At 53.6% G+C, this 20,583-nt stretch overlaps 1 protein-coding gene across 1 annotated transcript in view; it reads left to right on the plus strand.

Moving 5' to 3' along the window:
• PHACTR3 (phosphatase and actin regulator 3) overlaps window positions 1-20,583 on the plus strand; it is a 210,262-nt gene that overhangs the window by 120,624 nt on the left and 69,055 nt on the right. The window contains exons 2-4 of the mRNA XM_063096382.1: window positions 2,286-2,447; window positions 6,162-6,239; window positions 13,337-13,519. Of these exons, the coding sequence (XP_062952452.1) occupies window positions 2,286-2,447; window positions 6,162-6,239; window positions 13,337-13,519 (423 nt within the window). The remainder of the gene's footprint in view (window positions 1-2,285; window positions 2,448-6,161; window positions 6,240-13,336; window positions 13,520-20,583) is intronic.

Below are 20,583 nucleotides of genomic sequence, written 5' to 3' on the forward strand. Positions count from 1 at the left end.
TGACAGGGACAGCCCTTTGGAAGCCACACCCCGTGGGGGAGCTGCAGAGGCTGCCAACTGGGGCTAACCTCCCTGGGGACAGAGGTCACGGCCATGTGAGGTGCTGGGCCTTTGGATGCCAGGCTGAGCTCTGCAGAGCTGGACTTCGGATGGGCTGTAATGGGCCTCATTGGGGCAGCAGGTGGCACAGGGATGTCTCAGGTGGGAAAGGTGGGAACTATAGTCCTCTACTGGGTCTGAGAGGGATTGGCCCATCACAGGCCCCCAGCCCCTCTGACCACTGGTGGCCTCCTCTCCTAGGCCTTCTGATAATTCGTGGCTTCCTACCCTGGTCCCTTGGGCCTGGTGACCTCTCCCAGGCCCTCTGGTCACTGGTGGCCCCCTCCCTTAGTCCCTTGGACCCTGGTGGCCTCTTCTCCTGATCCCTTGGACACTGGTGGCCTCCTCTCCTAGGCCTTCTGGTCATTGGTGGCCTCCCTCTCCCAGTCCCTTGGACCCTGGTGGCCTCTTCTCCTGGTCCCTTGGACACTGGTGGCCTCCTCTCCTAGGTCTTCTGGTCATTGGTGGCCTCCCTCCCCCAGTCCCTTGGACACTGGTGATCTCCTTCCCCGTCCCTTCTTATGTTGGTGGCTTCCTCCCCTGGTGAACTCTCCTGTTAGCTGCTCATTCCAGCACTGCTCCTTTGGCAGCTTGGTGCTCTTGGGTGCTCTGGGAGCTGTGTAAACTCGGGGGTCCCCAGCCCCTTCTCACGGGCAGTAAGGAGGCAAGTTCAACCTCTGGGTGGGAATTGGATGTGTGCTGGCCATAGGCACACAGGTGGGGAGTGTGGGCACGTGCCTGGGTGGGGGCAGTCCTGACTGAGGTCTGGGCTCACGTGCAGCTGCCTTGCTGAGGAACATGCAGTTCTCCGACCTCCCACCCAAGTGACACTGGAGGTTAAATCTGAGAGCTGGATGGGACTCAGGTCCTTGTCGCTGCTAGAGGAAATGTTTCTTCCCTGTCCTAGGAGGGGTTCGAGGTCCTGCCACAGTGGTGGCCTGAACTCTGGTCTAGGCTGTGACCATCAGAGGGGCTCCAGTGTGAGTTGATGGAAGTGCTGGTCTATTTCATGCACTTCTTCAACTTCCTTGTTTTATTAGTTGCACTTCGTTTTACTTTCTAACCAGTCTTGTTTCTCACAAGGTGATACACACCATATGCTACAGAAAGCCTGTGGCAAAGTACTTATCTCCCTCCCCAGTTCCCCAACAGCCAGTGTGCCCCATTTCTTTGGGGGTCCCAGAGATATTTGCTCTGTGTGCGTCACTGCGTGCCTAGATACAGCCCCCCTCACACATTGGGGGCATGCGCTGAGTGATTTTGCACACTGGGTCTTTTTGACCTACCAGTTTTATCTTAGATCAGCTTCCTCTCTGTACACGTAGATCTGCCTTATTTTCCTGTATGTCTGCACACAGGTCGTTGAGAGGAAGGACAATTGCTTAGCCCGTCCCCTACTGATGGGCGTGCAGGTTGCAACCAGTCTCTTGTATGGTAAACAACTCTGCTGTGAGCTTCCTCAGACTTCCACCTTTATGTGGCCCCCGGAGTTATAAACATGGCCTAGTTTCATGAACAAGGAAGGGTGCAGTGAGAGCCACTCTCCTCAGCCCGATCACACCCTTGCTCACTGTGCTGCTGTTCATTGAGGTTCTTGTGGGCTGGCTGCTGGGTGCACCAGACCTGGTCTCTGCTCTTGGAGAGCTGACAACCTGGCCGGAGGGCAGGTGCCCAGGGAAGTTTGCAGCTTCTTGCTGCCTGCATCAGTAGCTTCAGGAGCACAAGACAAAGGACCGAATCTTGTCTAAGACAGAGGAGGGCAAAGGCTTCCTGGAGGAAGTAATATTTCACTGAGTAGCCAAAGCTTCTGAGGTGCAGAGGAGGAGCTGGGAGGGGAGCAGCAGGGATGCAGGGCGCAGCATGAGCAAGGCCCTGAGGCAGGGAGCTTTCCTTGTGGAATTAGAAAAGTCTTCAAATCGCTGAGCAGAAGGCAGCTGGGCAAGGGCTTGCAGTGGGCTATGGGAGGGTTGCAGGAGCGGGGAGGGTCCACACAGCAGGGAAACAGAGCACACAAGCTCACGAGTGGCACCGTGGTCAGAAGGAGCCCCAGTGAGTCTCTGCTGCTCTCACGACCTCTTGGGCCCTGGGCTTCGGGGAGTCACTGGTGCCCCTTGGGGCGAGGGTACTTTGGGAGTCCTATAGGTCTGGTGGTTGCTTGAGGCCTTCCTTTGGTTTTCGTCTTCCAGATGAGATGGACCAAACTCCCCCAGTGCGTTCCGAGTATCTGGTCTCAGGGATTCGCACTCCCCCCGTGAGGAGGAACAGCAAGCTGGCCACCCTGGGCAGGATCTTCAAGCCCTGGAAATGGAGGAAAAAGAAAAATGAAAAGCTGAAGCAAACGACGTCAGGTAAGTGCCTGGCGGGAAGAGGGCATATCCCTTCTGTTGGGGACAGCATCCTTGTCATGGGGCCTGGCCTCTGCTGCTCTGTGTCCTGTCCTCTGGGCCCCATGCGGGAGGGGCAGACTGGGCCCTGAGGGTCTGATGGCCAGGAGCTGCTCAACCTCTCTCCGGTCACCTCCCTTCACTGGCCCCTCTAGGTCCCTACAGGTTTGGGTCTAACTGCTCTAAGTCGGGGCCTGGATCCCATCATTCCCAAGAGCCCCGTGACTGATTCCAAGGGTCGGGGCCTCAGTTTGGCCTCGATACATTCAGGTCTCTCGTCTTACTGGAAGATAGAGCCAACCTGCTCCTGGCTCCTAAGCTCCATGTAGGTGGGCCAGTCCCAGTGCCCTCTCACCAAAGGATCCAGAGGTTCCTCTGGTCACCTTGGTCTGCGTCCTTATACCCTGCCAATCCCACAGCTCTGTGGGGATTCAGGTTGTAATGGGTTATCCCATTGCCCTTGCCTCCCCGGGGTCCACCCAGGTACTGCAGCCACGAGACCAAGCCACAGACAGGGTAGACACATAGTGATGACAGAATGCATGTGGTCCTCACAGCAAGAATCACAGAGCATTCCTGACAGCATTTAGCATGTATGAACCGACTCAATCCCCAGACTACCCCTCACTGGGCCACACTCTTACATGATCCTGCCCAGCTTAAGGCCAGAGAGGGGAAGTCACTCACGCTGGTCACACAGCCAGCAGGTGGAGGGGCTGGGGTTTGAACCATGGCATCCAGGCTTGGCTCTGTCTGTCCCCTGGGCTCTGTAGGAGGCGGAGTGTCCTGAGAAGCAAACCCCAGAGGAGACAAGCATCTCATCCCTGGGACTGCACCTCTGAGCTGCACGGCCATTAGCTGTGGCTGAAAACAATTAGTGAGGGAGTTGCTCGTGTGTAGTTAGTCCTGGGCCTTGGGGACCAACCTGGCAAGTGTGTGTCTCAGGCTGTTGCCTCTGGCAGTGCCTGGGGTTCTGTTTTCTTCCCAGCTTGGAGGATAACAGAGACCAAGCCAATATGCCCATCATGCCAGGCCTTGTGGCGGGGATGGGTGTGGTGGCCCATGCCAGCAGTGGGTCCTCCACTCACTTTTTTACGTGCTCTGCTGAATTTTTTAACCACCCAAGCAGATGATTGACAAATTCCCCTCATCAAATAAAAACAGAGCAAACATCATTATCTGGTCAATCTTGAGCCCCTCCTGTGTACCAGGCACAAACTAAACAGGAGGGGCCCCGGCACCCCCTACCTAGAGCTTCCTACCCATTTCGGAGTCAGGTGACAAAGTGAGCCAGTAACCAAGTAAACAAGAACGTGGATTGATTGCAGGCTCCTGTGGTGGCTGTGAAGATCCTGGGCAGGAAGTGGGCCGGGGTGGGTGTTGCTTTGGGTTGAGACCTGAGAAGACCCAGGTGAGGAGGCCACATTGAGCTGCGATATAATTGGCTTCCTTGAGAAAGGCAGGGAAAAGCATCACAGCAGTGGGAACGGCCCTTGCAAAGGCACTGAGTTGGGGAAGGCGTCTGTGCATCATCAGTGAAAGGCCCAGGGAGCTGGAGCAGGTGGCCTCTGTGACCTCGGGTGGGCCCCTGATGCTGTCTGGGCTCAGTGCCCCCAGCTGTGGGATTGGAAGGCTGAGCTCCATCCTCTGAGGACTGTGAGCCCTGTGGCTGTCCTTAGTGCTGTGCCGTGTGAGCTCTTCAGGATGCTCTGGGGACACCTTAGGGGCATTTGTGGGCCTCAAGGTTAATGCCTGCAGCACCCCCACCTCCGGGCCCCTCATTCAGGCATTTGGAAATTCTGGGAACAGCATTGCATCTCCTTAATCTATACCATGCTTTGCCCCAAAGGGTGCACGTTCTCTGTTTCAGCATATCACATCCCTGATTTCATAGGCATTGTTCGTTAGGATGAGATGACATGAACGTTGGGATGATTGAGGAGAAGTATGGGGCAGACAGTGGCTTGGGCAGGGCAAGGGTTAGGGCACGCTCTGTAGACAGCTCTGGGAGGCTGGTGTGCCAAGCTGTGTTTCTGCCCTGGCTGGCGGCTTAGATCCAGCTTGGCCACTGACAGGCTACACAACCTTGACAGGATTGATGTCCCCATCCCGAGAGGGGACAGTGCCTCTTTGGGCCATTGGGAACAGCTCGGGTCAGTGAGGCAGAGGCTGCACCCAAGCCCAGCCACCCTGAGCACCCTCAATGCAGACCAGGTGACGGGGTCCACTTGGTTCTTCCCCCGTTCTTCTCACATCTACTTTGTCAGCCTGGACCTTAGCCTCTTTACTCTCATCTTCCGAAGTCAGAGTTCAATTGACGGATTTTATCCACGGTGCTGGCACCTGGAAATTGGTTTGGAAATTGGGACTATGGAAAGGAAATTATGTTCTCTTGCCCAAAAATGTCTTCTCTCTGCTGTGTTTGATTTCCCTGTTCACGCCTCAGCTCTAGTGTAAATATCCTCAGGGAAGCCCACCCTGACAGTCCAGGATCAGCTGGGCTTCCCCAGGTGCCCCACCCCCACGTCTGCTTATTGCGCTTGTCCACTCATCAGTGCTCCTCGCATGTCCTCCCCAACGTGCAGCTGTGTTCCCTGTGCCTGACACAGTGCCTGGTGCATAGTAAGTGCCCGATAAGTGGGTAATTAATTTTAATCAACTGAATACCTCCTTATCATTGTCTGCCGCCCCCACTAGATCCCATGTCCCATGAAGGTGTTGGCCGAGTCAGTTAAGAACTCTGCTGTCATTACCTCCACTAGGTGTTAGGCTCTGTTCTGTCCTCTGCCCCTGGCCGGGCACGTGCACACACAAACAACGGCGGCAATCCTTGCTGGACAGCAGGCACTTGGTCTGCGTCTTTCAGAGAAAGAGTCTAAGCAATTACGGGGGGTTGTACTTGCAGACTAGGGTTCACCTGTAGGCACATAGTTTTCTGGGCAGTTGGAGAACAGAAGGTGACTGTAAAATAGGCCAGGGCCCTGCCCGTGAGCAGAGACGGAGATGCCAGGAGAGCGTGGGGCAAGTTGCCGCAGTGAGCCTCGCTCTGGGACTGGGAGGCAGAAGGGGCTATTCTGAAGGAGGAATGAATAAGATTTGGCAAATTGGGGTTGGTAGGAGGGGTGTCGGGGCTGACCTCCTCTCTTCCTGCTCATCTGGTGAATTCTTGAAAAGCTATCAAACTGTGGTTTATTGGAAGAACCACCAGTGGGAGAGTCGCACCAAAGACTCTGGTCTGTGAATGGCCACAAATAGTAGTCAGAGCGTCATTATCAAAGGATGGCAGGATCTGCAGGGAAGTGCCCCAGGGTATTGGGGGGCATCCAGAGGAGTGATCCTCGGCTGGCAGGTTAAGGGGCATTGGTGAAGGTAGGAATGGCAATGGGAGCCAGCTCAGAGAAGGGCACTGTGCGTGGAGGTGCTTTGTAGATTAATCGCAGAAATTCTTGCTTTAAACAATCTACTGTGTGTGCTGTTTTCATGTACATTGCTTAATGAGAAAGCTTGGAATGGTTGAACAAACATCCCCCTCTCCCTGCCAGTAAACCAGGACTCCTGGCCCGGAAGCACCTGCTGGCTCACTGTTTTTTCTATAAACTTGAGACAGCATTGGCTGTGGCTTGGACAGGTCCCCTGCAATGCCTTTGACCGTGCCTCACCTGTGTGTTTGTTGTGCAGCGCTGGAGAAGAAGATGGCTGGCAGGCAAGGCCGGGAGGAGCTCATCAAGAAGGAACTGCTGGAGATGATGGAGCAGGGTGAGTGTCACCCCATTCTGGCACCTGGAGGAGCCTGTCCAGGGCATGGGACCAGCCGCCCCCTGCACGCAGGAAGCCTGTCAGAGGACAGAATGGAAGTCAGAGTTCAATGTCCACACATGGTGGCTGGACCGGAATGGAGCCTCCAAGGTTGGAACAATGCCCCCGGGATCAGGAGCTGGGGATGTCATAGAGTCCATCAGTGAGCGGCAGCACACCCCCTTCTGGGGCTCTGAGTGGTGCTCTTTTCTGTAGATGTCTAACAGCTGAGTATGGCTGAAGCTAGGGGTCTCTCTGATTCCTCTAAAGTGGTGGCATGCCCGAGGTCACACAGCCTGACAGCAGGCATGCTGTTCACACCCTGGTCTCTCCGTCTCTGGTCTAGTGAGTTTAATCTCGGTGCTATCCACACAACCATCTTTGTTTCTTTCAGAAAGGCTGGTTATTATTAGTAGCACCATTAATTCTCCCAGTGGATACTGTAGGTGTGAAGTGCAGGACTAGGGTCCTGACACTGACCTTTGGTGCTTCCAGTTCTCTGAGAGTGTAAATCTTGGCTGGGGGTTTCACAAAATCTTATTGCCATGTACAAGTTTATCTGGAGCTGGACCAAGCTCTTCGCCTCCTGATATAAAGTATCCAGCCTCACCGAGCCAATTCCCTGTGGTTTGCATGAAGCCATCAAATGCCTTTCAGCCTCAGAATATTCCTGGTGTCTTTGTAATTTGGCCCAAATATCAGGAATTAGGAAGGAGGCTCATGAAGTAAATGATTCCAGATTTCATACAGCTGTCAGCTCACAAACTCATTGTGGTCCAAGCCTCTGCTGTTTCCTTTCTTTGGATTCAAAGAATGAAGTATTTTGATGATGCTATTTTCAGGGGAAAACCACATGGGAAATTGCCTAATATCACTAAGAGAACTTTACATGTACAGGAGGCTTGGTATGAAGTCCTGTGGCATTCAGGTGTTTACTGCTCTGACTCTCAGATTTGCTGGAATGTCGTTGCTGAGATAGAAATCGGGACTATTTTAAATTGGATGAGACAAAGAAGCACCAAACTCTGCCATTTTGAGTATGTTGTTAGCAAGCATTGCTGTGGATCTTCAGGAAGGGGAAGGGAAAATAAAAACAGTGCTAAGGCCTAGTTATTATCTACTCTGAAAAATATTATTTTTGATGCATGAAGAGGAAGTAGAGATGTAGATTTGAATCCTGATTGATGGGTTGAATAATGAAAGAGGATAACTTCTAGAAGTAGTTTTAAACTTCTGGGCTTTTTTAAACTCCGCATTTTTGTAAGGTGATTTTGTCTGGTGAAGTTGGAACACAGGCCCGGGGACAGATGTTTGGCCGTGGCCAGGCTGATGGGGCGAGCTCCGCCCTGTGGCCGCGGGAACTTGCTCTCTGGCTTCCATGTGATACCACATGCCAGCTGGTGTACGCTAGTACTTTAGATCAGGTTGGCAAACCTTCTCTGGAAAGGGCCAGGTGGTAACTACACTAGGCTTTGGGGGCCCCCGGGATCTCTGTCACAGCTACTCATCGCTGCTGTTGTAGGGCAGAAGCAGCCGTAGGCACCACATAAGTGAGTGGGCATGGCTGTGTCCCAACAAAACTTTATTTATGGACACCAAAATTTGAATTTCCTATAATTCTCATGTGTCATGAACTATTATTTTCTCTTTTTTTTTGTAACTGCTTAAGGATGTAGAATCTGTACCTAGCTCAGGCTGTACACAGCAGACGGAGGGCTGCGTTTGGCCCCAGGTTGTATTTAACCAATGCCTACCTTATGTCATTCTCTGTGTTGCTGAGTGGTTATGGACCAGGAACCGAGGTGGCCTGAAACACGGTCTCTATTCTTGATAGCTATAAATGCACCCACTAATTGATGGCACAAAATTTTAGGGATGGCTACCATAGACCGGGGTCTGTGTTAGCTGCCGAGGTCAGCACAGTACTGTTCCCCCAGAATGCTTAGTCCAGGGGGCACTGACATCAGATGATCCCAAAAATGAGTATACAGTCATAACTGGGACGAGTGTGGTGCCAGAGGGTATGTAGTACCTTAAGAACACGAGACGGGACCTGAGCTGATCAGGCATCTGGGGAGTGTTTGGATGGGGTCCAAAGGTGGGTGGGAGGCTGCTTCTCAAGGATTGCTGCGCATTAAGGTCACCCGGGGAGCTTTAAAACGTTTAGATGTTCTGAGGGGGAACTCAGGCATCAGTCTCCCTAAACCTTCCCAGCTGATGCCAACCATGTGGGAAGGTGGGGAAGCAAAGAGACGCAGGGAGGTGGGGAGTGAAGTCCAGCCCCAGGGGTCGACAAGCACAAGTCCCCAGGGTGGAAGGGGGCCTAGGGGTGCAGAGCAGGGACTGAAGGTGGGTAGAACTCGGGGCAGCAAGGGGAAGGGAAAGGGGCTTGGGTCCAAGGACGCCTGCCTTCTTCCCTGCTGCACAAACCAGCTGGGGTGTCAGATACACGTTCAAGCAGCAGCTGTGGCCCGAGGCTGCCACAGGGCGAGTGCTCTAGGTGTCTGCAGTGGGCTTGTCCTGTGCTGCAAGCAAGGACAGGGTGTCTCTGGAGGGCACGTCTGGAAAAGGCAGCAGGTCTGGCTCTGGGAAGGGACTTGCTTTCACTGCCGACTCTTGCACTGCTGAGGGTCCTTGCCACATATGCTGCCTTTCCTAAGCATGCACTGGTGGTGGCCATGTGTGGAGGTTTGACAGCAGGCTCTTGGGAAAATACTTGCCCTGCACTGTTGTTTCCATCACACACTCGCCTAGGAGGTGCTTTTTCTTATTGGGAGCAAAGTTAATGTGAGCTCAGACCCTGAGTATCCGTAATCCATCCAGGTGGCGAGGTCAGCAGGAGGCTCTGTGGGTTGGTGGGAACTATTGGCCTTGGGGGTGGCAGTCGGGGCCCAGAGCCCAGAAGGGATAGGAAAGGGAGGCCTGGTGCTCCAGGGGTTGGGGGGTGCATTGCTGCCTCCTTTCCCAGTGGTATGAGGACTCTCTGGGTGGCTGCGGTTTTTTCCTGGGTTTGGGTTAAGCAGTCGTGCTCAGCCACCACCTGATGCTCCCAGCGTGTTGGGGATGAACCTGCAGCCGCGGGCGCCCCCCTGTGGCCGGCCGCCCTCACTGAATCGCATTGTGGCGAGGACTCCAGGTAGGGCAGGCCCTGGGAGGTGGGGGTGGGGATAGTGAAGGGGGTCTGGCACAGACCCTCCCAGAAGTGCTTGGCGTCCTTAGCGGCCCCAAGAACTCACATTTGAGCTTCCTTGGCGAGGACAAACCCCAGGCATGCCCTCTGCCCTATACATACACAGGCACATGCCCACATACATGCACACACGTCTACCACCCCAGAGTATGCAGGAAGCAGGCATTGTGACCATGTGAACTGGCCTCCAGAGAGGGCCTGCAGGAGAAAGCTTGCTGGTCCCCAGGGAGACGAGGCTGTGTCCAGGACACAAGTTTGCCCTTCCCCCGGAGGTGGTGTTTTATGATACTGTTCATATGTGCATTTTATGATCCACGTTGACCCCCTTTTACCCTCTCATTTCTGCAACTCTGGAAATTTGCCAGGACCTAGGAATGACCCTACCTAGGCGTCATTAGATGTAGGAGATGGGACCAGTTGTGCTGTGGGGAGAGTAGAGGAGAAGGTGACCCTTTCCTGCTCTGTCTTCACTGCTCTGTCCACTCTCCTTTGAACCAGCCAACATCTGGTGTGAAGGGTCCCTTCCCCAGCACCCTCTACGCGTCCCTAGCACAGTTGCACTAAGTAAGCAGAGGAGCCTGCATGTTTGTCCGTACCAGACGCTGTTTATATTTCTGAATGACTTCCCTCCACCCTGCGCGCATGGACTTGGCAGTTCCTTAAATAATTTAAGGAACTCTATGCTCCATCGCTGGATATTAAAAAAAAAGAAAAAGAGAGAGAGACTTACTGCCCTGGTGCTGTGCTCACTGACCTGACAGTCATGAGGCATTCTTTCCCCAGGGGAATTGGATAGTGACAAATTAAGTCTGCCTGGTTTCCACGTGGTAGGAACGCTGGGGGCCACACGTGTATGTGTGCACGCATGCTCGCTCTGCATGCGAGTGCACGCACATGCACATATGTGCCACACATGTGCCCACACAGTGTACATGGATGTGCATGCACGTGTGTGTTTGTGCATGTGTGTGTATGCTGGTGGCATGTCCTCCTCATGGTGGCTGCTCATGTGCACTTCTCCATGCTCCCCTGCAGCCCTTGGAAGGAGAAGGTCAGCTAGTGGAGACCAGGCAGGAGGGCACTGGCCATACAGTGAGGAGTGGGGCAGGAGCCGCCCACCACTCCTCCCCCCTCCCCCCCACCAACGTTTCCTAGTAACGGCCCTGCCACCAGGGCTATTTTGGGAACTGCAACTTTTCATTGAACATGATTATGAGCTGGAGCTCTAAGCACAGCCCAGAAAAGTCCTGTGAGGGCTGTGAAGCCTCAGGAGCAGGTGGAGGATCCTCCGGCTGCAGCTGGGCATGGAGCGTTTTCTGAGTCTGGCTAGGGTGGAGACCTCTGGGCCTCTAGGTTCAATGTTCTGATCACTCTATTCTGCTTTTGATGATGATGATGATGGAGACATCGCTGTTATTAACAAGAAAAGTCAGCAGCAGCAGGCACCTGTCCTTTCTAAGCTTTGTTGTCCAGTGTGTGCAGCATGTTGTAGCCCCACCTGCCACGCAGGGTAGTTGTTTCAGGTGGGGTAGGGCCTGCCACCTGCCCCTCCTGTGCCTCTGGCGTCACGCTATGTGGGTGCCAGCTCCCATCCTCCTCCTGTATCACCAGGGGCCGGGAAAGCTGGTAGTAGATACTGTCACTGTTACATGTTGAGTATGAGTAAACTAGTCATGAGAGGGGCCGGAAAAACGTTGCTTTTGAGCTTTGTGATGTCTCATTTTGCCCTCATTGTGAGTTTTCTTGGCTTGTGCCTGGGTCTTTGTCTGGGCCAGGGGCTGGTTGTCAGCTGTAGCTGAGGGTTGAATCTGGCTCAGGACCTGTTTTTACATGGCCTTTGAGCTAAGAATGCTTTTTCAACTTAAAGGGCTTTTGTAAAAATAAAAAGTCAAGGAAGAATATGCAGCACAGACGATATGGCATGTGACCCACACAGTCTAAAATATTTGCCATCTGCTCCTTTATGGGAAAAGCTCGCCAGCTGCGCCTGGACCTCTGGGCAGTGACGTGTCTGTAGGGATGAGATCGTCCCAGCCCCAAATCCAGACTTCTGGCCAAGCTGACCTTTTCGCCCTTCCCCTGAGGAGACAGATGTGCAGCAGAGGGAATGTGATCACGGATTACAAGCTCAATCCTGTAGGGTCACAGGGAGGAAGTGACCTGGCATGAGTCCTGGCATGGTGAGGACCCTGGGGGGAGCAAAGTGTGATGTCCGGAGCCTGTTGTGAGCATGTGGACCCGTGGGCCCAAGTGGCCAGATCACCCTCCTCCTCCTCCCCCGCCATCATCGTCAACAGCAATAATGACAGCAAGCAAGGTAGAGTGGTGGCCTCATGCCAGACATGTTCCACACGTGAGCTCATTTACTTCTCACAGTAATGCCATGAAGCAAGTGGTAACATCCCCAATTTATAGCTGGGGACACTGAGGTGCAGAGGAGTTGGCTGTGTGAGCACAGACACCCTGTGTGCAGTGGGGTGGGATGCATGGGTCAGGTGACCGTATACTTCTTGACCCACTAGGGCTTTTTGGGGAGTGGAAGGGACACTATTTAAGGATGCAGGGATAGCAGGTAGGAATCAGGACTGACCTGGGCAGACAGGGACCCTGGCTCTGAAATCCATCTTTCCTCTTCTTCTGTGACGCCTCCCATCACGGCAGCAGAAGGAGGCCACAGCCAGGCCAGTGTCCCCAGTGCTGACCACGTGGCTGCATGCACATGTGCAAGTCATGCTGCTGCTTTGCGCCATGGTGTCTGCCCCTGTGAACCGACCATGGGGACTGTGGGTGTTACACAGGGACCATGTGGGTGCTCTGTGCGTTGGACTATGATGAGCTGGCCGAGGATCCCAGACCTGGGCCTGCCATCCTTCAGCCATGCTACTGGACCAGTTATTTTGCTCCCTGAGCACTGAGCCCTCGTCATTAAGGTATGACCCTGGGGGTGATCTGTCAAGGGCCCGCCGCTCAGAGGCCACAGCAGCTGAGCCCCAGCAGAGGGGGTATACCAGGCCCTTAAGCCCCACTTGGAGCCTGGGCATCACATCTTCTGGTCCCATCTAGACCAGGGACTGCCTGCTCTGTGCCCTCTGTCCTTGGGCATGCCCCTATCCTTGCGCTTGCAATGGCATGTGTGGTCATCTGTGTGACCTCCTCAGAGTGTGAGCCACCTGGGGGCAAGGACTGTGTCTCCTCAACCTCCACCTTGCCAGGGCCCATCACCGTGCAAGACCCATAATAGGGGACATTAAACGTTTGCCTAGTGGGTGACTAATGTTGAATGTCAGGTGCACAGGTGAATTGGTCATCTGCAGCCACAACAATGTCATGTAACAAATAGCCTCAGCACCTTGGGTATATAGCAGTCGGCTGAGCTAGGTTGACCTTGGCTGGCTTGATGGGGAAGCTCTGCTCTGTCCCACATACCTGTCATCCTCCAGTGGCTGGCCAGGTGTGTCATCAGGGCAAGGGCCATGGCGCACAGAGGGAGTGAGTGGGACATGCATGCATCTGTGAAGCTGCTGCTGCATCAAACCCACTGTCGTTTCATTGGCCAAAGCCAGCCTCAGGCAGAAGCCAGGGTCAGTCTGGAGCACCGCAAATGCGTATCGCAAAGGGTGTCGGAGGGGGTGGGGGGGCATTGTCCAGTGTCCCCCAGGTGTGGAAGTAAGAGTGGTATGCACAGGCCAGAAACCAGTGGCTGGAGGAAGGATGTGGAGAGGGACTCCCAGGTGTGTGCAGCAGGGAGAAGGGGAGGGGAACCATGCCAGGGCCTGGAATGGCAGACTTCCCAGCAAGGCACTTGGTTCAGATGAAATGATGTGGGAAGAGAGGTGCAGGCCCAGCTGACAGCTGCACTTCCTTGCAGATACTGAAAGCAAATCCTGCAACCCCGAAGGAGGCCCTCGATCCACACAGAGCGAACCGTCCACCCCCAGGCAGGAGATGCTGACTTCTGAAGATGCCCAGCCAGGAAGCCCCTTGGCCACCACACCAGACCAGGCTTCCCTGGAGGAGCTGCCGCCTGCGGACACCCCTTTGGATGATGCAGGTACTGGTGGCTGGAGCCCATGCGGGGCTGAGCTGCGCATGGCTTCCTCCCAGGACAGCTTTGCATGTTCACTGGGAACTTCTGCTCACTAGAGAAGTGAGTGTCTGTTGGGGGCATTTGAGGTAACCCCAAAACAGTACGGTAGTCTTTGGGTAGAAAGACCTTCCTAGTGTCCTAAATCCTGCAGCAGGTGGCCTCTTTCCCCAAGGCACGCTTGAGGGTCTGCGCTCAGCACACCAGGAGAGCTCTTCCCCCGCTCTGTGGCCGGGTGCGCTTGGCACCTTGCTTGGAGCCTCGTTCTCTTCTCTGTTAAGTGGGGAAAGTGACGGGACCTTCATCAGGGCTGTTTGGAGGGTGGGAAGGACCTAGCGCAGCGTCTGCCACCTTGAGTCACTATTGTTGGAGGTGGCAGGGTCTGTGGTGGTGGTTTTTATTTTAATTGAATAGACCAAGGCATTCGGCAGCTGTGGGAAAGGTGAGGAGAAAGGGACGGGGGGATGGAGGGAACAGAGAAAAGCGTGAATCCACTGAGAACCTGTGAGTGCTTTGAAGGGTCCACCCCGCTCCTCCCTCTGACCTGTGAGCAGCGATCTTACAGCCTCAGGACGCCTCCCTGTTGAGTTGGAAGCCCGTTTCCTCATAAAATTTCAAGCTATAAACATGTCACACACGGTTTGGGGCCTAGAACATGAACTCGGGTCTTTCTATGAGGTGGGAGGTCAGAAATCCAGGCTGCAGGGTGGGCACGGTGGGCTCCTGCTTCCCAGCAGTGTGGCTTCTGTTCTGTGCTTCCTTCTGCCAAGTGAGGGCCATCCCTGCATGCAGCCCAGCTGCCCTGTCCACAACAACCCTGCAGTATCAACAGGCCCCTGCCCTCTGTGGGGGTGGCTGTGCCTCTGGACTTTCACCTGGCTTGGGGACATGATAGGGATTTGAGGTCTGTAGAGTTGTGGCCCTGGGAGAGTCCTGGCTCTTAGCAGAGCCCTCTTGGGACCCCGCATCCCCATGTGATGAGTGCAGAGCCTTCCTCCTGTGGTCCCTGCTGCCCAGTCCTGGTGCTTGGCCCTGAGCCTCTGGTGTGGCTGGGCTGCTGCTCCCAGCCCCCTGCTGGTGGTTGGTGCTTCTTTGTGGCAGGTTGTTTGTGGTCGCCCAGCTCCAAGGAGTGTGCCCGTTCCCATCCACACACTCTTCTGAGCGCAGATGTGCGCTCTGTCCAGATGCTTGGTTTGGGGATGGACTCTTGAGAGCAGAGCTGGTTTGTTGAGACCATACTGTTTGTATTAAGGGCCTTCTCCTGATCCAGATGTACTTTTGGGGCCGGACATGCTTTTGCAGGATGAGTTGGAGTTGGCCAGGCAGAGAATGAGGGGAGGAGCACCCCAGAATGGGGAACAACATGCGAGAGGAGTGAGGACAGGGGTCGACAGACTTTTCTGGGCACGGCCCGAGAGTAAACGTTGTCAGCTTTGTGGTCAGAGGTGTCTGATGCAACCGCTCAGTGCCACCCTTGCAGTACGAAAGCAGCCTTAGATGACGCATGAATGAGAGGTGAAGGCTGGTGCCAGGGAAACTATTTACACAATCTGCCCACATGGACTGGGTGGGCCTTAGCTTGTCTAGAAGCAGGAAAGATCAGGGGGCTTTGGCAGAGCTGACAGTGACCAGATGTGGCCAGAGCTGGGAATGGGTGTGGGGGGGCTGGGCCAGGTCACCCAGGCCCTGGGCAGCCCTTTCCTGGGGCCAGTCGGAGCCCTGGGGGATGGCGTGACAATGGGATTTACATTGTGAGACAAGCGTGTGGCTGCCAGATTGAGCAAGGCCTGGGTGGAGGGAGACTGACCCAGGCAGTGTGCGGGCCCATGGGGATTTGTCTCATTCCTCACCTGTCTGTTCATTCCTGGCTTTCCCAATGTGGTTCCCTGCCCCTGGTGTACACAAGATTGCTTTACTCGGGTGGCACATGGACAGACAGAAAACATTTTAATAATGATGCGTTTATTTTCATGAATTAGGGCAAGTGGTATGGGTTTCTTATTCAGGATCATGATAGAGATTTTATTTTATTTATTTATTTGTTTGTTTGTTTGTTTTTGACCAGTAAGTGGATCGCAACCCTTGGCTTGTTGTCGTCTGTACCACGCTCAGCCAGTGAGCGCACCGGCCATCCCTATATAGGATCCGAACCCGCGGCCTCGGTGTTAACAGCACTGCACTCACCCGAGTGAGCCACGGGCCGGCCCCAAGATTTTATTTTTCTTATAAATAAATTGAAATAAAAGTCTGAGCTCACTTAAAGGAAAATATAACAAACAAAAGTATAGAAAGTACAGAGGAATCCCCAAAATCTCTAAAGCAGGACCCAAAAAGCCTGGATTGAAGACCAGTTCATTCCTCAGGGATGCAGCTGGCTTCTTAGCAGTTAGTGATATTTATCACAGTACTGGTGATGACAAGAGCTGACACAGCTGGCTGGCTGTGTGCAGGGAGCATTGGGGTGCTCATTTAACCCTGGAGACAGCCTGAGATCAGCGCTTCCCACAGTGAGACGGAGGCACACAGGTTGAGTAACTCATCCAAGAGCACAGAGTTGGGAAAATGAAGGCTGAGACATGGCTGAGCTCCTCACTAAGCTGTGTGAGTGTGGACAAGTCACTCAACCTCTCTGAGCCTGCTTCATCAACTATAAAATGAGGAGAGTAGTCATACCTGACTCTTAGGGTTGCTAAAATTAAGTTAGATGGTCCCGGGAAGCACTTGGCTCTATCCTGACACACACTGAGTGCTCAAAGTGTCTGCTGCTGCTACTTTTGTGTCACAAAAGTGTTTCTGTCATCATCATCTGTGTTTTCATTGGTGGTGTCATTGCCACAAGCCCTCCTTGGAGAGTGGTGCAGTAACACATGGTATTCAGCTGCCTGCAAGTGCTATGAGAGGTCATGCCTCTAGCAGCCCATGTGTTTTAAGGTGTGGGGTCACCTACATTTTGTGATTAAGCTGGGACATCGCTGACTTAGTAGCAAATCACAGTCTCCTCTGTCCCTGCAGGCCTGGGATCCTGCCCCAGGAACAGTGTCCACCACTGTGGTCCCTGTTCTGGACTTGGGAGCCTGCTTAAGCAAAGCCCCTTCAGTGAGGGAGGAGATTGTAATTTAACACAGAGGCCTTGAACTCACTGCTCAAAGGACTGCAAGCCGGCGTTTACAAATCAGGAGCATTCACAGAAATCCAGATGTGCAATTACTTTTCAGCCATCAAAGTTCAGGCCCCGCTGCCCCCCCCATTCCCACAGGGCCACCATCTGGGAGCTGAGTAGGGGCTGTGCCTGTAGATGGGAGCTCACTCGTCAGTGCTTGTCTGGCCCTCAGCTGTGCAAGTTTGCAACCCCTTCCATGAAGGTTAAGAGCCTGGTCTTTGGAGCCAAGCCCTGTGTTGCTGCTTTTGACCTCTTTATTACATGATTAAGTAGTCATTACATGGTGAATAATTAAAGCCTGAGGCTGCTTGAGGAGGCACCGCAGCCCCAGGCCTCCAGCTGCTGCTGCGGAGTGGGAGGACAACAGCCGTTTCTCTCGTGCACCTTGTGTCTTGCTCTCTTCTCCACACCCTGCATCTTAGCACCCGAGGGAGCCGCCCGCATCTGGGCCCAGTCCCTCTGTGTTGGAGATTGTTTCATAACAGACAGATGTCATCTCATGCCAGAGGAAATCAAGTTCTCAAGCAGCAAGCATGTCACATGATGCTCAAACCTGGGCCCAGCTTCTCTCATTGACCTTGGGCAAGTGCAGGGAAACCTCATGGGTGTGAATAAGATGCCCTGGTGGGTGATGGTCAGCACCCTGGGGAGCCCCTGGGGTCTCTGCAGTGGTGCTCACAGCTGTCCTGGGAGGTCAGCTCCTTCCTGGAAGGTCCTAGAAGATCAGCTGTCTTCTCTTAAAAAGCAAACCTTCCATGAACTTTGTTGGGAGTGGGGGGGAGGGGTCATTGGAGCATGAGGGGATGTCACAACAACTCCTGGTTTCCAGGAGGCTTCTCTCCTTGGCCAAGAGGTAACACCCAGACTGGAGCTACTGCTTCTAGATGATGTGGGGGGCCGGTTTTATCCCAACATTGCAGATATCAAGAAGAGAATGCTGTCAAAGATTTTAACTATTATTTTCCTTGACTCTTTGGTGATTTGACTCTGGGCTTTCGTGTTTGGGGCGATTTTGCTTTTCCTGGTTTCTTCTGGACGGTGCTGCGCCAGCAACAGAGCATTCCCTACAGAGCCCAGAAGGAGCCAGTGTTTTGACATTATTGGGATGGGATCCTGTTCAGTGTTTCTGTTGCTGGTCAGAGGCTGAGCTTTGGCATTCCTGTGAGTGCTGTAATTAGGAAGAAGAGTGGCCTTCATTGAGCATGTTCCACATGTACTATATTATCTTATAATAGTCCCATTTTTTTAGATAAGAAAACAGAGGCCCAGAGAGGTTAAGTCACTTTCCCAAGGCCACAGAGCACGTAAGGGGCAGATTTGATCTTAACGACAACATTCTCCAGCCCAAACTAGAGCCAAGCAGGAGTTAACCATTGGTTCTACTTCTGGAATATTCTGGAATGTGAGTTGCTTCTGAAGTCTAGAGCAGGGATTGACAAACTATAGGCCTCAGGTCAGATCCTGCCCATGGCCTATGTCTGTGCTGCCATCAGGCACTGCTCCAGTGGGCTGACACTGTGAGCCAAGAGACCAATCTGGGGTGTCCCCTCCCTGTGCCCAGGGCCTGTGCTGGTCCCACTACACCCGGGTACTTGGCTGTTGGCAACTGCTGGGCCCTGAGTGATGGCACCTTACTCTGGGAGTCAGCGAGTCCTCTCGCCCGTGACAAGACCAAGGACATGCTGGTGTCACTGAGGTGCTGTGAAACTGACTATGGAAGCTGCTCCCACCAGCTATGTCCCACTTCAGCTGGTCACTCTTGGTTTCTGGAATGTCTCCAGGGTGTGGTAACTGGGCGCAAAGTGTGCCACCCCCTGGCAGCAGTCCCCAGGCAAATGGGCAGGGCAGAGTTTTTCCTCTAGTTATAAAAGTGCCTACACAATATTCTTGATTTACCTCTTTACCTGCAAAACCTAGATTATTTACTGTCTGCTCCTGTGCAGAAAAGGTTTGTCAGCCCCTGCTCTGGAGAGCAAGGACTACACAGAAGTGTGTCGGTGGCACGTGTTTAGCAAATACGTACCATTGAGTCATGGGCACTGGGGACAAGTAGATGTTTTGGAGAAATATTCTGGAGGTGGAGCTCACAGGACTTGTCTGTGAAAAAGATATAAGGGGTGGGTCTCAGGGAGGGCGAGAGAGGGAGCTGTGTGTGTTGTCAGTCTGGCTGGCTGTGGTGGGCTGGGCTGTGTTTACTATCTGGTGAAGGTGGGGTCTGTCTTGTTCAAAGCCATGTCCACAGCACCTAGAAGAGTGCCTGGACCATGTCATTGTTCAGGGACGTTTGTAAAACAGATTGACAGATGAGTAAGAAGGGAAGACTGGGAGGGTTTGTGGCTGGAAATCGAGAGATGGGTTTGTGTTTTATTATGCCTGTTTGACCTCCAGATGGGGACATCAAGGTGGCCAATGATGTATGAGTGTGGAGCTCATAGGAACAGTCAAGGGTCAACAGAGAGGTGATCGATGCTGAAGCCAGAGGATTGACTAGTGACAGGGTCAGGTGGGGAAGAGGACCAAGGCCTGCATCCTGGGGCAGCCCAGGTGAGCCGCCAGATGCTGGATAGAGAGGCCCTGCAGTGTGGCCAGAACTGCAGGAGAGAACTTGGAGAGTGTGGGGTCTGGAAGATTAAAGTGATGTAGATGGGGTGAGTGCCGTGGTGGGGCAACTGGGCTCAGTGAGGGCAGAGGCCTTGCTGGGTGGGACAAAGCGAGCAGCGGTGGCAGGGTGCAGAGGGCAGAGGCAGCGGGGTGCAGAGAGGAAGCTCTAGACACCTTTGTGGTAAGTTTCTTTTTCAGAGGTGCAGAGAATTGTAGCCAAATGCCGGGGATACACATGAGGTTAGGAGTATTTGGTTTGGTTTCTGGATGGTGGATTTTAGATCTTGTATGATCCAGAAGAGATGGAGAAATCGGTGATGCAGGCTGAGGGGGGTCAGTCTGGCAGGAGCCCGCGGGCTGTGAAATTGGCCCAAATCAATGCTTTTCTAGTGAAATCTTCTGTGGAGATCTGGTGTAGAAGACAGATTCAGAAGGACCTGCTGTGGCTGACGCAGGAGTGGGGACCCTGACTCCAGCTGCTCTGTCTCCCTATTGATTTTTCTCTCGGTGACACCTCCAAACAAACCATGGAGCCCAGTTTAAATGCTGCCCATCTGGTCCGATTCCCAGGTCCAAGGGAGGAGACTGAGGCCCAGAGGGAGAAATTGGCGTACCCACATGTCCATGGTGGCAGGACCCAGACTTGTGCCCTGACAGTGTCACAGCCCTGGAGTTCACCGTGGCCCTCCCTCCCCAGGTAGCTACTATAGTGCACATTCCTTCAGAAATCTAAGTAGTGTGGGCCTCAAGGGTGGCCTTGGGCATTTTGTCCCCTCCAGGGGATATGTGACAATGTCTGGAGACATTTTTGGCTGTCATACCTGGGGATAGTTATTGGCATCAAGTGGTTAGAGACAAGAGATGCTGTTAGACACATTCTCATGCACAGGACATCCTCTAGACAAAGAATCTAGTACCAGATAATCAACAGTGCCAAGGCAGAGATCCCTCTGCTAGAATGAGAAAGAGACCCATCCACATTCCAAAAGGACACTTTTATCTCTGGCAGCATGGCCTGCAGCTGTTCAGAGTCGGACAAGTGCAGCTTAGCTCCAAACCACCACTCCTCCATGACCTCATGCTGGCCTCCCCTCCCTAGCAGTGGGCGGAGTTGGGAATTTTATATAGATATTTGTACAGATGAGGAAACTGAGGCTCAGAGAGGTGGAGACCAAGGTCCCTCATCTGGAAATGGGTCAGACCCACAGAGGAAGGGGATGGATGCTAGAGACTGGTGTGGTTGAGGTCAGGTGAGCCATTCCTATGACAT

This window comes from Cynocephalus volans, chromosome 1 (genome assembly GCF_027409185.1).
Source record: "Cynocephalus volans isolate mCynVol1 chromosome 1, mCynVol1.pri, whole genome shotgun sequence".
Lineage (NCBI taxonomy): Eukaryota > Metazoa > Chordata > Mammalia > Dermoptera > Cynocephalidae > Cynocephalus > Cynocephalus volans.